The sequence below is a fragment of the Dendrobates tinctorius genome, unplaced genomic scaffold, assembly GCF_039654945.1.
Source record: "Dendrobates tinctorius isolate UK_male_01 unplaced genomic scaffold, ASM3965494v1 ptg000011l, whole genome shotgun sequence".
Taxonomy (NCBI): Eukaryota; Metazoa; Chordata; class Amphibia; order Anura; family Dendrobatidae; genus Dendrobates; species Dendrobates tinctorius.
The window spans coordinates 16342501-16356533 of record NW_027361679.1 but is presented as its reverse complement, the minus strand read 5'-3'; the positions used below and the strand labels follow the sequence as shown (position 1 = coordinate 16356533).

At 40.4% G+C, this 14033-nt stretch overlaps 1 protein-coding gene across 1 annotated transcript in view; it reads right to left on the bottom strand.

Annotated features, from left to right (window-relative positions):
• The window catches only part of HPGDS (hematopoietic prostaglandin D synthase), a 101314-nt gene that overhangs the window by 42593 nt on the left and 44688 nt on the right, over positions 1-14033 (bottom strand). Inside the window, exon 2 of the mRNA XM_073589955.1 lies at positions 5347-5487. Coding sequence (XP_073446056.1) covers positions 5347-5479 — 133 coding nt within the window. The 5' untranslated portion in view covers positions 5480-5487. The remainder of the gene's footprint in view (positions 1-5346; positions 5488-14033) is intronic.

The following is a 14033-nucleotide window of genomic DNA, read 5'->3' as shown; positions in this document are numbered from 1 at the left end:
CTATGAACTAAGTGCAAAGGCTGCCAAAAATTACAAGCAGGGTCATCCACACACCTTTCAAGGCACCAACTGTACTACCTCATTCAAATTTTCTGAACAAAGTGAAGTTGTGGTACTTCTAAACTCATAGAAGCTCTCATGCAGTGCCAGGTCAGTAAAAGTTGATAAGGAGGGTAATACAGGACCTGGGGAATCATAATGGCTAGACCATTTTAGCATTTAGTGAACATGGTAAGAAAAAAAAAAACAATTGTGGAATTCCACTTTTTTTTGCAATTTCATCTCATTTAGAATTTTTTTCCTGCTTTCCAGTACATGATATGGTAAAACCAATGATGTCTTACAAAGGTAAAATTTGTCCCGCAAAAAAACAAGCTCTCACATGGCCTTATTGATGGAAAAATAAAAAAGTTACGGCTCTGGGAAGGTGGAGCCAAAAATGGAAACGCAAAAATTGAAATTCCTCCATTCTTTAAGGGGTTAAGTAGGCACAGTAGAAGGATAGTTGTGCCTACTATGGTGTCATCACTGCTCACCATCTTTGTAGAGTCCTCAAAGTCTTGGAGAACCACACAAATGTCAGACACCCATGCCCACTCTTCTGTTGCTATGTGCGGAGGCTGACCAGAATAGTGACAGACGTGTTGGAGCTGGTACTCAACAACTGGCCTCTGCTGCTCAAAAAGCCTTGCTCTCGTGTGCAGTGTGGTGTTACAGTGTGTGGGCAAGTCGCACAGCATTCAGTGATCTGGCACTTGCATGCGCTGCTGCAGCACTGCCAGAGGGGAGGCAGCTGAAGCTGACTAGCAGAAATGGGTGCTGATGCAGTGTACCTTGACCAGAAGTTTATATTTAAGTAACTCTACTGCAGAGTGCGGTTTGTCTCCTTGACAAATTAGGTTAGGCAGTGCCTATTGCCGCTTCACTGAAGCAGTTCTGCAGAGCTTCCAGCTTTTGGCTGATGTGGACAACATGCTCAGACATAATACATCGAAGATGAGGGATGAGGAGGAACAGGAGGGGGTGCAGGAACTAATGCATGGGGTGGAGAAAACCCTGATAGAAATAGGTCCGGCAATCCTCTGCGTCAGGAGCACATGTGCTGTGCCAGGGTGGGACTTGGCCCCGACTTCCACATTGTTCACCTAGTGTGCCGTCAGTGATATGTAGCCACAAGAGCTTGTCCAGATGTCTGTCGTCAAGTGGACAATACCAATAACCATGTTGGTAAGGACGTGGGTGATGTTCCTGGACCCGTGCAGGTACAAGGCGAGGACCTCACATCGGGAAAAAAAGTGGCAGCTGGGGACCGAGTACTGAGGAACCACTGCCACCATGAGTTGGCTGAAATTCTTGTATAAAGACAGCAAGCAGCCTGGAAAAATGCCTGTTTAGGGTTTGGGCCTGTGGATGTGTGCAGCTTTCTCTTTCATTTCAAGGCATGGGGTAGGGATACCTGAACTCTGTGCTGTGACAAGAATTAGGAAGGGCCTGATCATGGTGCATCAGAAAGAGCAATGACAGGTGCAGGGTGGGAGGCGTCAGCACCAGTGTCATGGATAGGGTATTGGGAAGCACCTAGCACAGGGAAAGATAGAGTACTTGCTGGCACCAATCATGGACCCAGGCATTTGACTCACTGAGCTGGGTGCTTAGATAACATGTACTTGATTATGCTGGTGGTGATTAGACTCTTAGTGCTCAGACCCCTGCTGATCTTGGAATGGCACAGGTTGCAGATGACCATTTTTTTGTCTTGGAACTCTCTTTAAAAAACTCCCAGACAGGGGAACACCTAACTCTTTGACGGAGAAATTCAGGAGTGTTGGTGCTCTGAGGAACATTTGTCTGCCTTCTCCCTCTGGTTACTCCACTGCCTCTTCCTGACTGTTTTGGTGCTGTTGATCCCTCCCTCTTAGCTCTTCTGGCCTCTCTCTGCCAGCCAGCTTCCCAGGTTGGGTGGGTGACTTCATCATCCACATCTTCCACCGCCGCACCCTGGTCCTTCTGACTTGGTGACTTAACCTGACTTATCGGCAACTGTGTCTCATCATCATCTTCCTGCCTTGACAAAATTTTAAATTCCCCACCGTCATCTTCTTGACAGCGGCTGCTCTATGTTTTGTACATCACTAAACAGCATCTCCTCCTGTCCCTCTTGGAACATGCTTGTGAGAGCCCACAATCAAGAAGTGATGTTGTAAAGTGCTCCATGGAGTGTACAAGTGTGGGATCACTAGTTTCAACGTGGTGGCACTGGCAGGTTTTCAGTCACCGCTCTGTGTATAGAGAGCAGCGGCTGTAACCCCACTCTGGCACCTGACCAATAGCTAGCTCAACATGATCTGCCACCCAGTAGCTACCCTATAAATAATAATGCTTCTTAAGTGCCTAGTAAATATTTAACCAAGTGTCCTGAGTCCCCTATAAACAGTAATAATGGCCTCAGCATCACTGATGTGATCAGGGGGTCATGTGACGACTCTTTAGGCTGCTCTCAATTTTCTTCAATTAAGAGACGTCAAACTTATCTAGTCGACATGTGCAAACAGCAAACGTGGTGACATTACTGCCTGATAACACCAGTGATATTGGGGTCTCATGACAGCAGGTGCACCCTTTCATGTTTTGGCAGTCATTTATCCCAAGCCATTAATAAATTTATAATAATAAATTACCTATTTTCAAATTATTAAATAGAATGCAGCTCGTGGCTATTGTATTGTTATACTTGTTAGGGGGCAAACAGACGGACATATTTCTCATGTGAGAATTGCATCGCAATCCTTGGACTGACCGTCGGGTCATCTGACATGAACATGACAGCTGTATAGTAATCCATCACAATGTCATGCTCATGTCAGGAGTGGTACTGACCAGTCCAAAGATTGCGAAGCGATCCTCGAGTCGTAAGAGTTTTATGGCTGTCTGTCTGTGCTGTTATGCTAATACTTATCCTTCTTATACTAACACTTAAATTTTAACCTATTATTAAAGTATTTACTGTTGTGAGCTCATTTTCGGGTTTGCCTCTGGCTTCTGGTGAGGGTTATGGAGCTGGCTGTGCTGACACAGGAGTAGTGAGTTCTCTATCTTGGCTCCCTCTGTTGGTGAAGGGAGGTAATGAAGCTGATCTAAATGGCAGAGACCAGCCACCTGAGGAAGAGGACTGTGATTGGACATCAGGAATTTCTGATTGGATTTAAGGCAGCCGACTCCCTAGTTTCTTGCTGGTGATTTCTCCTGACTGTGGCTTCTGGTTTCCAGTTTGGTTCCTGCCTTCTTAAAGTTAAGTTTTCTCTGCTATTGTTCATATGAGTTTTCATCTGGTTTACTTAGTTTTTGTGTTCAGCCAGCCCTGGCTGGGACTGGGCTGAATCCCCATTTTGTCTCTGATCAGTTGATCTCTTTTGCTCTGTCTTCAGAATATACCTGAGTACTGATATAGGGAATTGAAGTCTAGCGACTTCAGGGCCTTTTTCTATCAGACGTGTTGGACATTTTTTGGCAGGGTTTTTTGCGTGATTGCAGACAGCAGCTTTTCTTTCCTGTCCTTTCTAGTTAGTGAGGGCCCCATTGTTTGCTCAGCCTATCTTTCTATCTGTGTTTGTGTTTTCATCTTGTTTCACCGACAATACATGTTGGGGGCTGTCTATTGCTTTGGGGTCTGCTCTGAGGCAGTTTAGATTTTACCTTTCTTTCTTTAGGCTTATTTAGTTCTCCGGCCGTGATGAGGCATCTAGGACCACTGTAGGCACGCTCCACGGCTACTGCTAGTTGTGTGGATAGGATCAGGGGTCTGCAATCGGCTAGTTACCAACCTCTCCAGTTTTCTGGGCTTAGCTTGCTTTTTGTTTTTTCCTCCTCAGTGACTCATTCATAACAATTTACATTATTAACCTGTATTGTTATGCTTGTTATACTAATAGCTATAAAAGACCCAGTTCGCAAGTATAAAAAGCCCCCTACCCCTATGTGATGGAGTGCATAAAATCTCTTAACATGAAACAGTATAATAATCAACCCCCCCATACCCCAGCACCCACAATACCCCCATCCTCTCACATTCACCCCCCAGTGACCATTACATGCCTAACTTAAATCAATCTAATAAATTCCATCCCCACTAACTGAAGAAGTTTGCAGGCAGGGCAAGGAAGAGTTGAGTTAAATGCAAGGAGAGCACTAGGACCCAGCCTTCCTGAGCCAATCAAAGCCTGCACAGCTAGAAACTAACTGCAGCTGCTGCAGGCATGGAAGAAGCTCCTCAGGTCAGACAGCACCTTACAGCATGGACTGAAGCTCTGCAACTGGCCACTGTGCAGAGTCTGTGAGACAGGGGAGCATACACTTAGGTAGGAAGGAAGGATCATCACTGCACTGCCACAAGAAGAATTCCAAAAATTGTAGAAGTTTCAACGTGGTTTATTCTACGCGATTCAGGGTTCAGGTGACCCCTTCATCAGGACATACTATAAATATTGGTACAGCGATCGGGTTAATTATTTTTTATGTTTTTTTATTGTTTTATTTTGAATGGGGTGAAAGGGGGGTAATTTGAACTTTTATTTTTTTATATTTTTAAAAACATTTTTCTTTTACTTTTTGCATGCTACAGTAGTTTACATAGGAGAATAGAAGCTGCAGTACTTTTATTGCCTCTCCTAACAACAGGCAACAATCAGATCGCCTGTGTGTAGCAGAAATGCTCACTTTCTATGAGCGCTGACCACAGAGCGGCGCTCATAGCAATCTGGCAATGACAACCACAGAGGTCTGCTGCACACCTCTGGTTGACATGCCAACCCATCAGTTTCCCGCGATCATGTGACTGGGTCACCAATGCGCAGGATTAGTGATGCGCTTCCTGTAAGCCCAAGTTAAATGCCGATGTCAGAGATTGACAACGACATTTACCTATTTAACAGCCGCAGATGGATCAAGAATCCACCGTGGCTGTTGTGGGCACTTGTCAGCTGTATGGATCAGTGGTCATGTGCCCGGAAAGTTGCGGACTCAGCGCCTTAGCCTGCACCAAACAAGGGGAATCAGACATGTGCGTACTATTACAGCACATGTCAGACAGTTGTTACGCTACCAGAGAGCTGAACCACTACTTGGATGGATTGTTACCAACATCTAGTGAGCATTTTATGTCAATAACACCTTTACAAATATATTTACTTAGAAAATCTGTGACGTGTTCAATACTTATTTCACCCACTGTATCTGTGAATCTGTTTGTGAAAGTCTGACAGTTGCTTACGTAATTTCATCATTATAACTTTCACTTTTAAATCCAAGTATGTGTAACTCTACAATGATACATTAGGCTTTAGAACGTACCATCTTTCTGTGCAGGCCAGTCTTTATAGTCAATTCGATGGTCTTCGAATTCAGTGTTTGTGTAGGCCAGCAGGTAACGAATAATCTCTGCTCTGCCTCTGAAATTGAAATAGGTCAGCTTGTAATTCGACATGATCAATCCTGCAACAGAAGAAAAACATAAACATATGAGGATTGAATCCATTTTAAATACAATACATGAGAAAGCAAGCATCTTTAAACTGTAATCACCTGTGCTCTTTGGGACTTAATGCTCGCATTCAAACACTGATTGTAGGGATTTTAGCTCACATGTAAGCACTAATTTTGACACAAAGGTCTTGGTGCAAACATAAAATAATTTGTATTGCCCTTTTAGTGCACTTCCACTGAAATTGCTTTCTGCAGCACAGTAAGATATGATATAATTAGTCTTTTCTTCAGGCAAGGCAAAACAAAGAAACTATAATGGACTGACCAGTCTCGGTGTTGCAGGCAGGATGAAATCAAGCAGCTTTAAATGCTTTCTGACACAAAACACAAATGTTCACAACCAGCACAGAACACTTTTTGAGCTGTGTAAGCTGCTTTTCATCAGGCCAGTAAGGTCTGTGGTAGACTATGGGAGCGACCTTTCCCACCTAGGCTGTCTGGTCACTCCTAAATCCTAGACCCAGAAACTAATCAAACAAACTACTCAGTAACCTAGTGTTACTGGTATAGACATTCCAGGACCTATATCGCCGAGAACAGCCACCTTGGTGGGACATATACGCTGTCAATCACTTTAACTGACGGCATCTTACAGCGTATACTATGTTGTATATGTAACATGCCATGTATGTGTGTATTATGCCATGTTTTTAACAAGCAGACTTATAACTCATGCAAAGCTCTTTAATTCAGAGAGGAAGAGTACTAGAACTCTCATGTCACCTAACTAGGAATCCTAAAAGTCAGTATTAACCATTTAAAAGGCCTTGCCACATAACTGTGGTGAAACTTACAAAAGAATTACTCTACTGTACATTTCATGACAAAATATATTTACAGCAGACTGGTACAGTGATGAGAAGTAAAATGCCACCACAATATGCAAATCTTTTCATGTCTAATCTTGAAGATTACATTTTGTCCTTCAGCCCCAACACAAATTTGGCCTATAAACTTTAATCAGTTTCATCCCATTGTTAATTTAACACTCAACTTCTTCTGCACAGAAATTTTGTTTTTGGGTACTATTGTGAAGATGCAGAAAGGTATTCCTGTACCAAAAGCCAATTGACCATTCAATATGCCTCTAAAAACCTCTATTGTCTACAGTCAAGCATTAAGTACAATTGAATATGTTCTAATTCTATAGACAGAAATATACACACTTTTGAATCAGGGCTATCACCCAACAATAATTGAAAACCAAATTACTAGAGCCACTAAAATACACAGGAATCATCTCCTAAAATTCAAAACTGAACAAGAAATGAATTGGGTGCCTCTAGTAGTCAATCCAAATCTGGAAATGTTGAGGTGATCTGCACAGACACTATAACCAGGATTACAAAAAGGTGCCTGATTAAAATCCATTGTATAAGAGATTGTTCCGTCACCATTTTTCATTAGTCTGTGGTTAGAGGCCAGTAAAGAAGCACCACATGACTTAAATATAGCCAAATGGTGCTCATTTTATACTGTGAAATCTGCTCATGTAAATGCACAATAAATGTTTCTATGTGATGGTGCAATTTGTTACCATTTGTCTGAAATTAGCCCTGGCAGTAGCTTCTATTGAAACAAACTCAGAAAGAGGGTCGGAAAGGAAGAAATGTCCAAGAAGGATGGGAGGTTTTGCTAAACTAAATTCTCACTGCATATTCAATAACAATCTCGAAAAGAAGGAAGAATTGTAAGCATTTAAAGAGACCAAGATGGATGAACACAGAACTTAACACTTTTCCGACATGTGCCTTAATAGTATGCACAAGTCGGACTCCCCCTGTTTGGTGCGGACTTACAGGAACCACGTCTCAAATCCTGCCCAACGGTAACCCCAGCACATGATTGCGGGTCACCGATGGGTCAGCATGACAATCAGAGGTCTACAGCATACCTTTATAGTTGTCATTGTCAGATTTCTATGAGCCCTACTCTGTGCCCAGCGCTCACAGCAAGTGAGCATTTCTGCTATACACAGGCGATCTGATCATTGACTGTGTGCAGCAGAGGTGATCAATTTTTTACAGCTTCTAGTCTCCCATGGAGACTATTGAAGCATGCAAAAAGTAAAAAAAAAGTTTTTAAAAATATTTAAAAAATAAAAATATATAACAGTTTAAATCACCTCCCTCTCTCCCTATTCAAGATAAAAACAATAAAAACCCAAATCAAATATACACATATTTAGTATTGGTATGTTCAAAATTGCCCGATCTATCAATAAAAAAGGAATTAACCCGATCACAAAATGGCGTAACAAGAAAAAAATTCAAAAGGCCAGAATTCCATTTTTTGTTCACCACTACATTGCAATAAAATGCAGTATCAGGTGATCAAAAGATCATATCTACACCAAAATGGTATAAATAAAAATAGCTCAGCGCGCAAAAAAATAAGCCTTCACCCAGCCCCAGATCACAGAAAATGGAGATGCTACAGGTCTCGGAAAATGGCCCCATCTTTTTTTTTTTTTTAACAAATTTTAGAGGTTTTTTCACCACTTAAATGAAAAAGAACCTATAAATGTTTGATGTCTGTGAACTCGTAATGATTTGAAGAATCATAATAGCAGGTCAGTTTTAGCATTTAGCAAGTATGGTAAAAAAAAAAGAGACAACTGTGGAATTGCACTTTTGTTGCAATTTCACCGCAACATACATACGTTACATAGTTAGCAAGATTGAAAAAAGACAATTGTCCATCCAGTTCAGCCTATATTCCGTCAGAATAAATCCCCAGATCTACGTCCTTCTAAAGAACCTAATAACTGTAAGATACAATATTGTTACGCTCCAGGAAGACATCCACGCCTCTCTTGAACCCCTTGACTGAGTTCGCCATCACCACCTCCTCAGGCAAGGAATTCCATATTTTCACTGCCCTAACAGTAAAAAATCCTCTTCTATGTTGGTGGAAAAACCTTCTCTCCTCCAGACGCAGAGAATGCCCTTTTGTGACCGTCACCTTCCTTGATATAAACAGATCCTCGGAGAGATATTTGTATTGTCCCCTTATATACTTATACATGGTTATTAGATCGCCCCTCAGTCGTCTTTTTTCTAGACTAAATAATCCTAATTTTGCTAATCTCTCTGGGTATTGTAGTTCCCCATCCCCTTTATTAATTTTGTTGCCCTCTTTTGTACCCGCTCTAGTTCCATTATATCCTTCCAGAGCACCAGTGCCCAAAACTGTACACAGTACTCCATGTGTGGTCTAACCAGGGATTTATACAGAGGCAGTATAATGCTCCCATCATGTGTATCCAGACCTCTTTTAATGCACCCTATGATCCTGTTTGCCTTGGCAGCTGCTGCCTGGCACTGGCTTCTCCAGGTAAGTTTATCATTAACTAGGATCCCCAAGTCCTTCTCCATGTCAGATTTACCCAGTGGTTTACCGTTCAGTGTGTAATGGTGATATTGATTCCTTCTTCCCATGTGTATAACCTTACATTTATCATTGTTAAACCACATCTGCCTCCTTTCAGCCCAAGTTTCCAACTTATCCAGATCCATCTGTAGCAGAATACTATCTTCTCTTGTATTGACTGCTTTACATAGTTTTGTATCATCTGCAAATATCGATATTTTATTGTGTAAACCTTCTACCAGAACATTAATAAATATGTTGAAGAGAATAGGTCCCACTGTACTGTAAATAACCATACAGTGTACAAATTACACTGCCAAATCATTATACCAAGGAATGTAGATGATACATCCTGTACTTTCTTTTCATGGGTTCAAAACCAAGTGTTGGATTACAGATAAAACCATGGAAGCCCCTTCCAAAAAAGACAATTGATGTTTCTTGTGAGACTACACGGGTTACAATCCCTCAAAGTCAGTCATGAGAATAACATTTCACATTATTTACATAATTATAACAAAATTCTAACCAAATTAGAGCAAATTCTAATGAAAAATTCTGTAATGTTTTCACTGCATATATTTTGCTAAATGTACTGTTAGTTTGGGCTGATAGACTCCCATTAAGTTGCAGATGTCACTTTTGTGCCATCATTTTGCCCTATATCAGTGAATGAGGCTGGCATCACATAACATTTTTGCCACACATCAGTGCCTCTGTTGGGGCTTCCATTTGAAGCACTGAAAAACGGGATTCATGCGTACATGCCGATGCAGACATTAACTTTAGTGAAGAAGTTAAGGTCACTTTATGATCTGTCTGACTTCATTTTTTTGCAGTATGTGCCTTTTTTCAGGCAAGCACAAAAACATTTTTTAGCACATTTTTGTGCCTGCACGATAAAGGTAGATCCTGCCGAACATTATGTAAACCAGAGCGCAAAGTGACTCTGCTTCATTAAAGTCAATGTCCCCATAGGTGAATATGCCTGCTTCCATTTATTTTCAATACTTTAAAAGCAATCATCAAAGGAGCAGCTAATGACATGTTGCACAAATTTGATGTGTACCTGGCCTTACATGGATTGGAAATTTTTCAATAAACATTTACATATATCTGCAAGTAAGTCACTGAAATATTTTGGTTTGAACTCTAAACTCAAAGGTCGACTTGCTATGTATTGAATTTTTATTCAGTGTCATGTGGGCACCTTGCTGTTTGTTTGGAGTATGAGGTGTAGTGGATCTTGGATTCTCAGAAGATTCAAAATTCTCTCCAGTATCTTGTTCTTTGGAGGGAATATGGACTCGAAAGGAGATCTTGTGTTCATATGGTCAGGGCCTTTTATTACAGGTCGCCTGGGAAACCTGGGGTCCAGTGGCCCCCTTACAAGTGGGTGTAGTGTCATGATTCCTCTTATCGGTGTGTCTGAAAGCAATGAGTAACAGTTCAGCCGTTCAATCTAGGGTTGGGGCATGCTGGGCAGTCAGTATGGTGATGGACAGCTTAGCAGTCTAATCGGAGGCTGGGACATGCTGAGTTGTCAGGGTTGTAAATGACAGTCCAGCTGCCAAATCAGGATCAGGACGTCCAGGGTTTCCTCCATTTGTCTCCTGTTCTGAGTTATTACATGGCTATTTAGGTGGCTCTGTGCTTCCAATTACTGCCAGTTGTAGCTTAGGTCAAGTGGTGTGTTTTTGTTCTGTGTTCTGAGTTCTTATATTTTGAGCTCTCTTGCCTGACCTTGGATTTGCCTTTGACCATTCGTTTGCCTCCTATGTCTTTATCTACTTTATCCATTACCTTCTTGGAATTCTGACCCCTGACTGTGACCGACTATACCTTTGTCTTACCACTTTGTTTATGGCGAGCTCTGTTGGTATCTGACCCCAGACCTCTTGAGTACCCAGCCTTATGGCTTGCCCATGAATAGTGACTAGGGTCACAGTAACAAATTAAAATGACAATCCTTTTTCGCCATAAAAAGATTAAATTATACACATAAGTCAAATAATGTAATCTATTTATGGCAGACTGATATAGTCATTTTTAGTCATTACCCCATAAAATAACTATTTTAATGTAGTGCAATAAAAGCTAAGTTTTATTGACCTGCCAGAGAGAGGTCATTTCTAGTGGAACTTTTTCCCTTTAGGCCTTTTGGATCATGCCATGATTTATTTTAACCCTCTATTTCATGTATTCTCCATTTTGTATTTTTGTTCATTGTAATCTTTTCCCTGTTCATTGAGTTTGTATCCTTGTTTGTTCACTCCCTACCATTTTTAGATGAGGCAGAAAAAACATGGTGACAGATTCCCTTTAAGATTTGCTTGTTTCAGATTTAATGTTTAAGCAAAATTTAAGTTTGTTTCCATATGAAAAGGTTCATTGTTATATTTGATGGTATGGTAAAACTTTTTTTTTTAAACAAATATCAAGGTTGGCACTTGACTTTGCCCATGTTTTCAATTTTGGTCCACTGAGTATTTGAATTTGACATCCCTGCTCTAACTAATGTTGAAATAAAGGAACTGATGCTGTTCAGAAACGAGCTCTGCTATTGCGGTTCAAAGACATTTGATATTGTCCACTTGGTCGTCCCTGCTAAATATGCAAACTATTTTTTTAAGGACCTCATTACAGTATTAAAAAATTATTTTGCCCCTTTGACATCTGAATCAATATGGCATTTCCATTTCATCTTAAGGAATAAGTTTCCAGGTGAAATCATTGTGGTTTATATTGCAGAATTGTGCACATTGTCAGTGACATTTTAGAGTTCCTGTTACAGGAGAGACTTGTGTGTGGTGTCAAAGATGAGGAAGGAAGTTATTGGCAATGCAAAGCCTAACCTTCACTATAGCACAACAGGAAGCATGAGCTTAGGATGCTGCATCTTATTATTCAAGGGGAATGCTGACATCTAGTCCTGTGCAAGCTTCAGATGCAAATCTGCTGCACGATAAGGTCATGTTCAGATGTTGTGAAAAATTTTCACGGAGAATTCTGTTACAAATTTGTGACAGTCCACAACAAATCTGCAAATATAATACACATTCGTTACTTGAAGATTTTATTGCGGATTTCACCCTACTCCATTTATTAAGCATTGAATAGGATGAGAGCCTCAATGAAAATCCACACAGAAACGACCATACTGTACACTTTACATCCACGCTTTAACACATTTGACATCCACATGCTTTCATCTTTGTGTGGATTTCTTTTTTCACACCGTGTAAATGGGATTTTGAAACAACCATTCAATTCTTTTGGACTGTAAATTGCAATGCAGAATCTGAGATGTAAATCAACGACAAATCGGTGACAATGATGTGAACTTGGCCTTAAGTGCACGATGCCACATTAAAATGTAAACTAAGCAACACATCATGTGGGTGGTAGAGATCATAGACGAGATCAGTGCCAAATGTGATCTGCTACCAGGATAAACATCATGGTCAAGAACATAGACAAAAAGTGTGACTACAGGGAAAAAAATTTACCAACTCACTAGCCAATTCAGCCCATAAGGTTATTATATCAATGATGTTCCTGAATTAGATGGCATAGTATATGTCTCAGAAAATGTTAACATTTTAGAAACGAGCACAATTGGACAAAAGGATGCATACAGAAGTGACAATGAATACGGTGAAATGAAAAATAGTGGTAGATTCTGGAACTGAATATCCTATGATCTCTGAGGAAATCTTTCATATCTTGTAGCTAATAAATAATCCTTCTAAAGCGCCATATGAAGTAGGACTTTTAGGTTATAATAAACAATAAGTGAAGCTAATGACGCCTGGTTAATGGAAAAGACATGAAAAAGGAAGAAGCAAGCTTACGCTTCATCATTATTGAAGGTCATCGTGGAAGTTTACTAAGAATGGTTTGGGTTGCACCTCTAGCTATTCAGTGAGTACTACATTTGTGGCCATTGTCAGGTACATATATTCAGGAGATATGCGCTTGACAGTGTGTACTATTAGAATGGATGCCTAGATTATGATATCTGTTCACCATGGTGACCCACGTTAAAGAAATTTATCCCCAATTTTATGTGTTTCTTTGCAGTGGCCCTCTGTATAGGAAAGTACAGTCTGCTGAGCGTTCTAATACAATAAAGCAAACAGTATGGTGATGTATACCTGCCGGATGGAGGCTGAACACACTTTAGACCTCCGTCAAAAGAATGGTCGTCTGTGATGACAGAGCATTATGCGTCAGGAAAGCTCCCCATGTATACTGTAGGCTAGTCTACACTGTTCCTTAAGGCATACACAATGTAAAGCTGGCCTATCTGCAACATGTCATTAGAGACTTTGCTGTTGTGTTCGAGGAAGGTCTTGGCAAATTTAAAGAATCACCAATTTCTTTTAAATTAGATCCACAAGCCGTGTCCTCTGGTGACACTGAGTAATAATGCAATACTACTAGAATTTATAAAATATCAGATAATGTGTATTAAAACCTCCATTTTGATCTATAACGGAATGAGCCTGCACTACTGAGATATTAACGTTAACACAGCCTTTTCTGCCTTCTGTCAGGTACAGTGTTATAGTGGAGGTTGTGAGTAATACAGAAAATGACAGTAAAAGTGAAGGTTGTTGGCATTTTTCATTGATCAATTCTTTTAAAAGGAAATTGAGTGCTTGGATCTATTCTCGTATTCAATTATCAAAAAACTTTAATGTAGAAAAAAAGCAAAATAAAGAAATGTTTTATTATTGATAATGCACTTTAAACTAGAGAGCAGCGTTTATAAGATACAGTTGTGGCCAAAAGTATTGACACCCCTGCAATTTTGTCAGATAATACTCAGTTTCTTCCTGAAAATGATTGCAATCACAAATTCTTTGTTATTATTATCTTCATTTAATTTGTCTTAAATGAAAAAACACAAAAGAGAATGAAGCAATAAGCAAAACATTGATCATTTCACTCAAAACTCCAAAAATGGGCCAGACAAAAGTATTGGCACCCTCAGCCTAATACTTGGTTGCACAACCTTTAGCCAAAATAACTGCGACCAACCGCTTCCGGTAACCATCAATGAGTTTCTTACAATGCTCTGCTGGAATTTTAGACCATTCTTCTTTTGAAAACTGCTC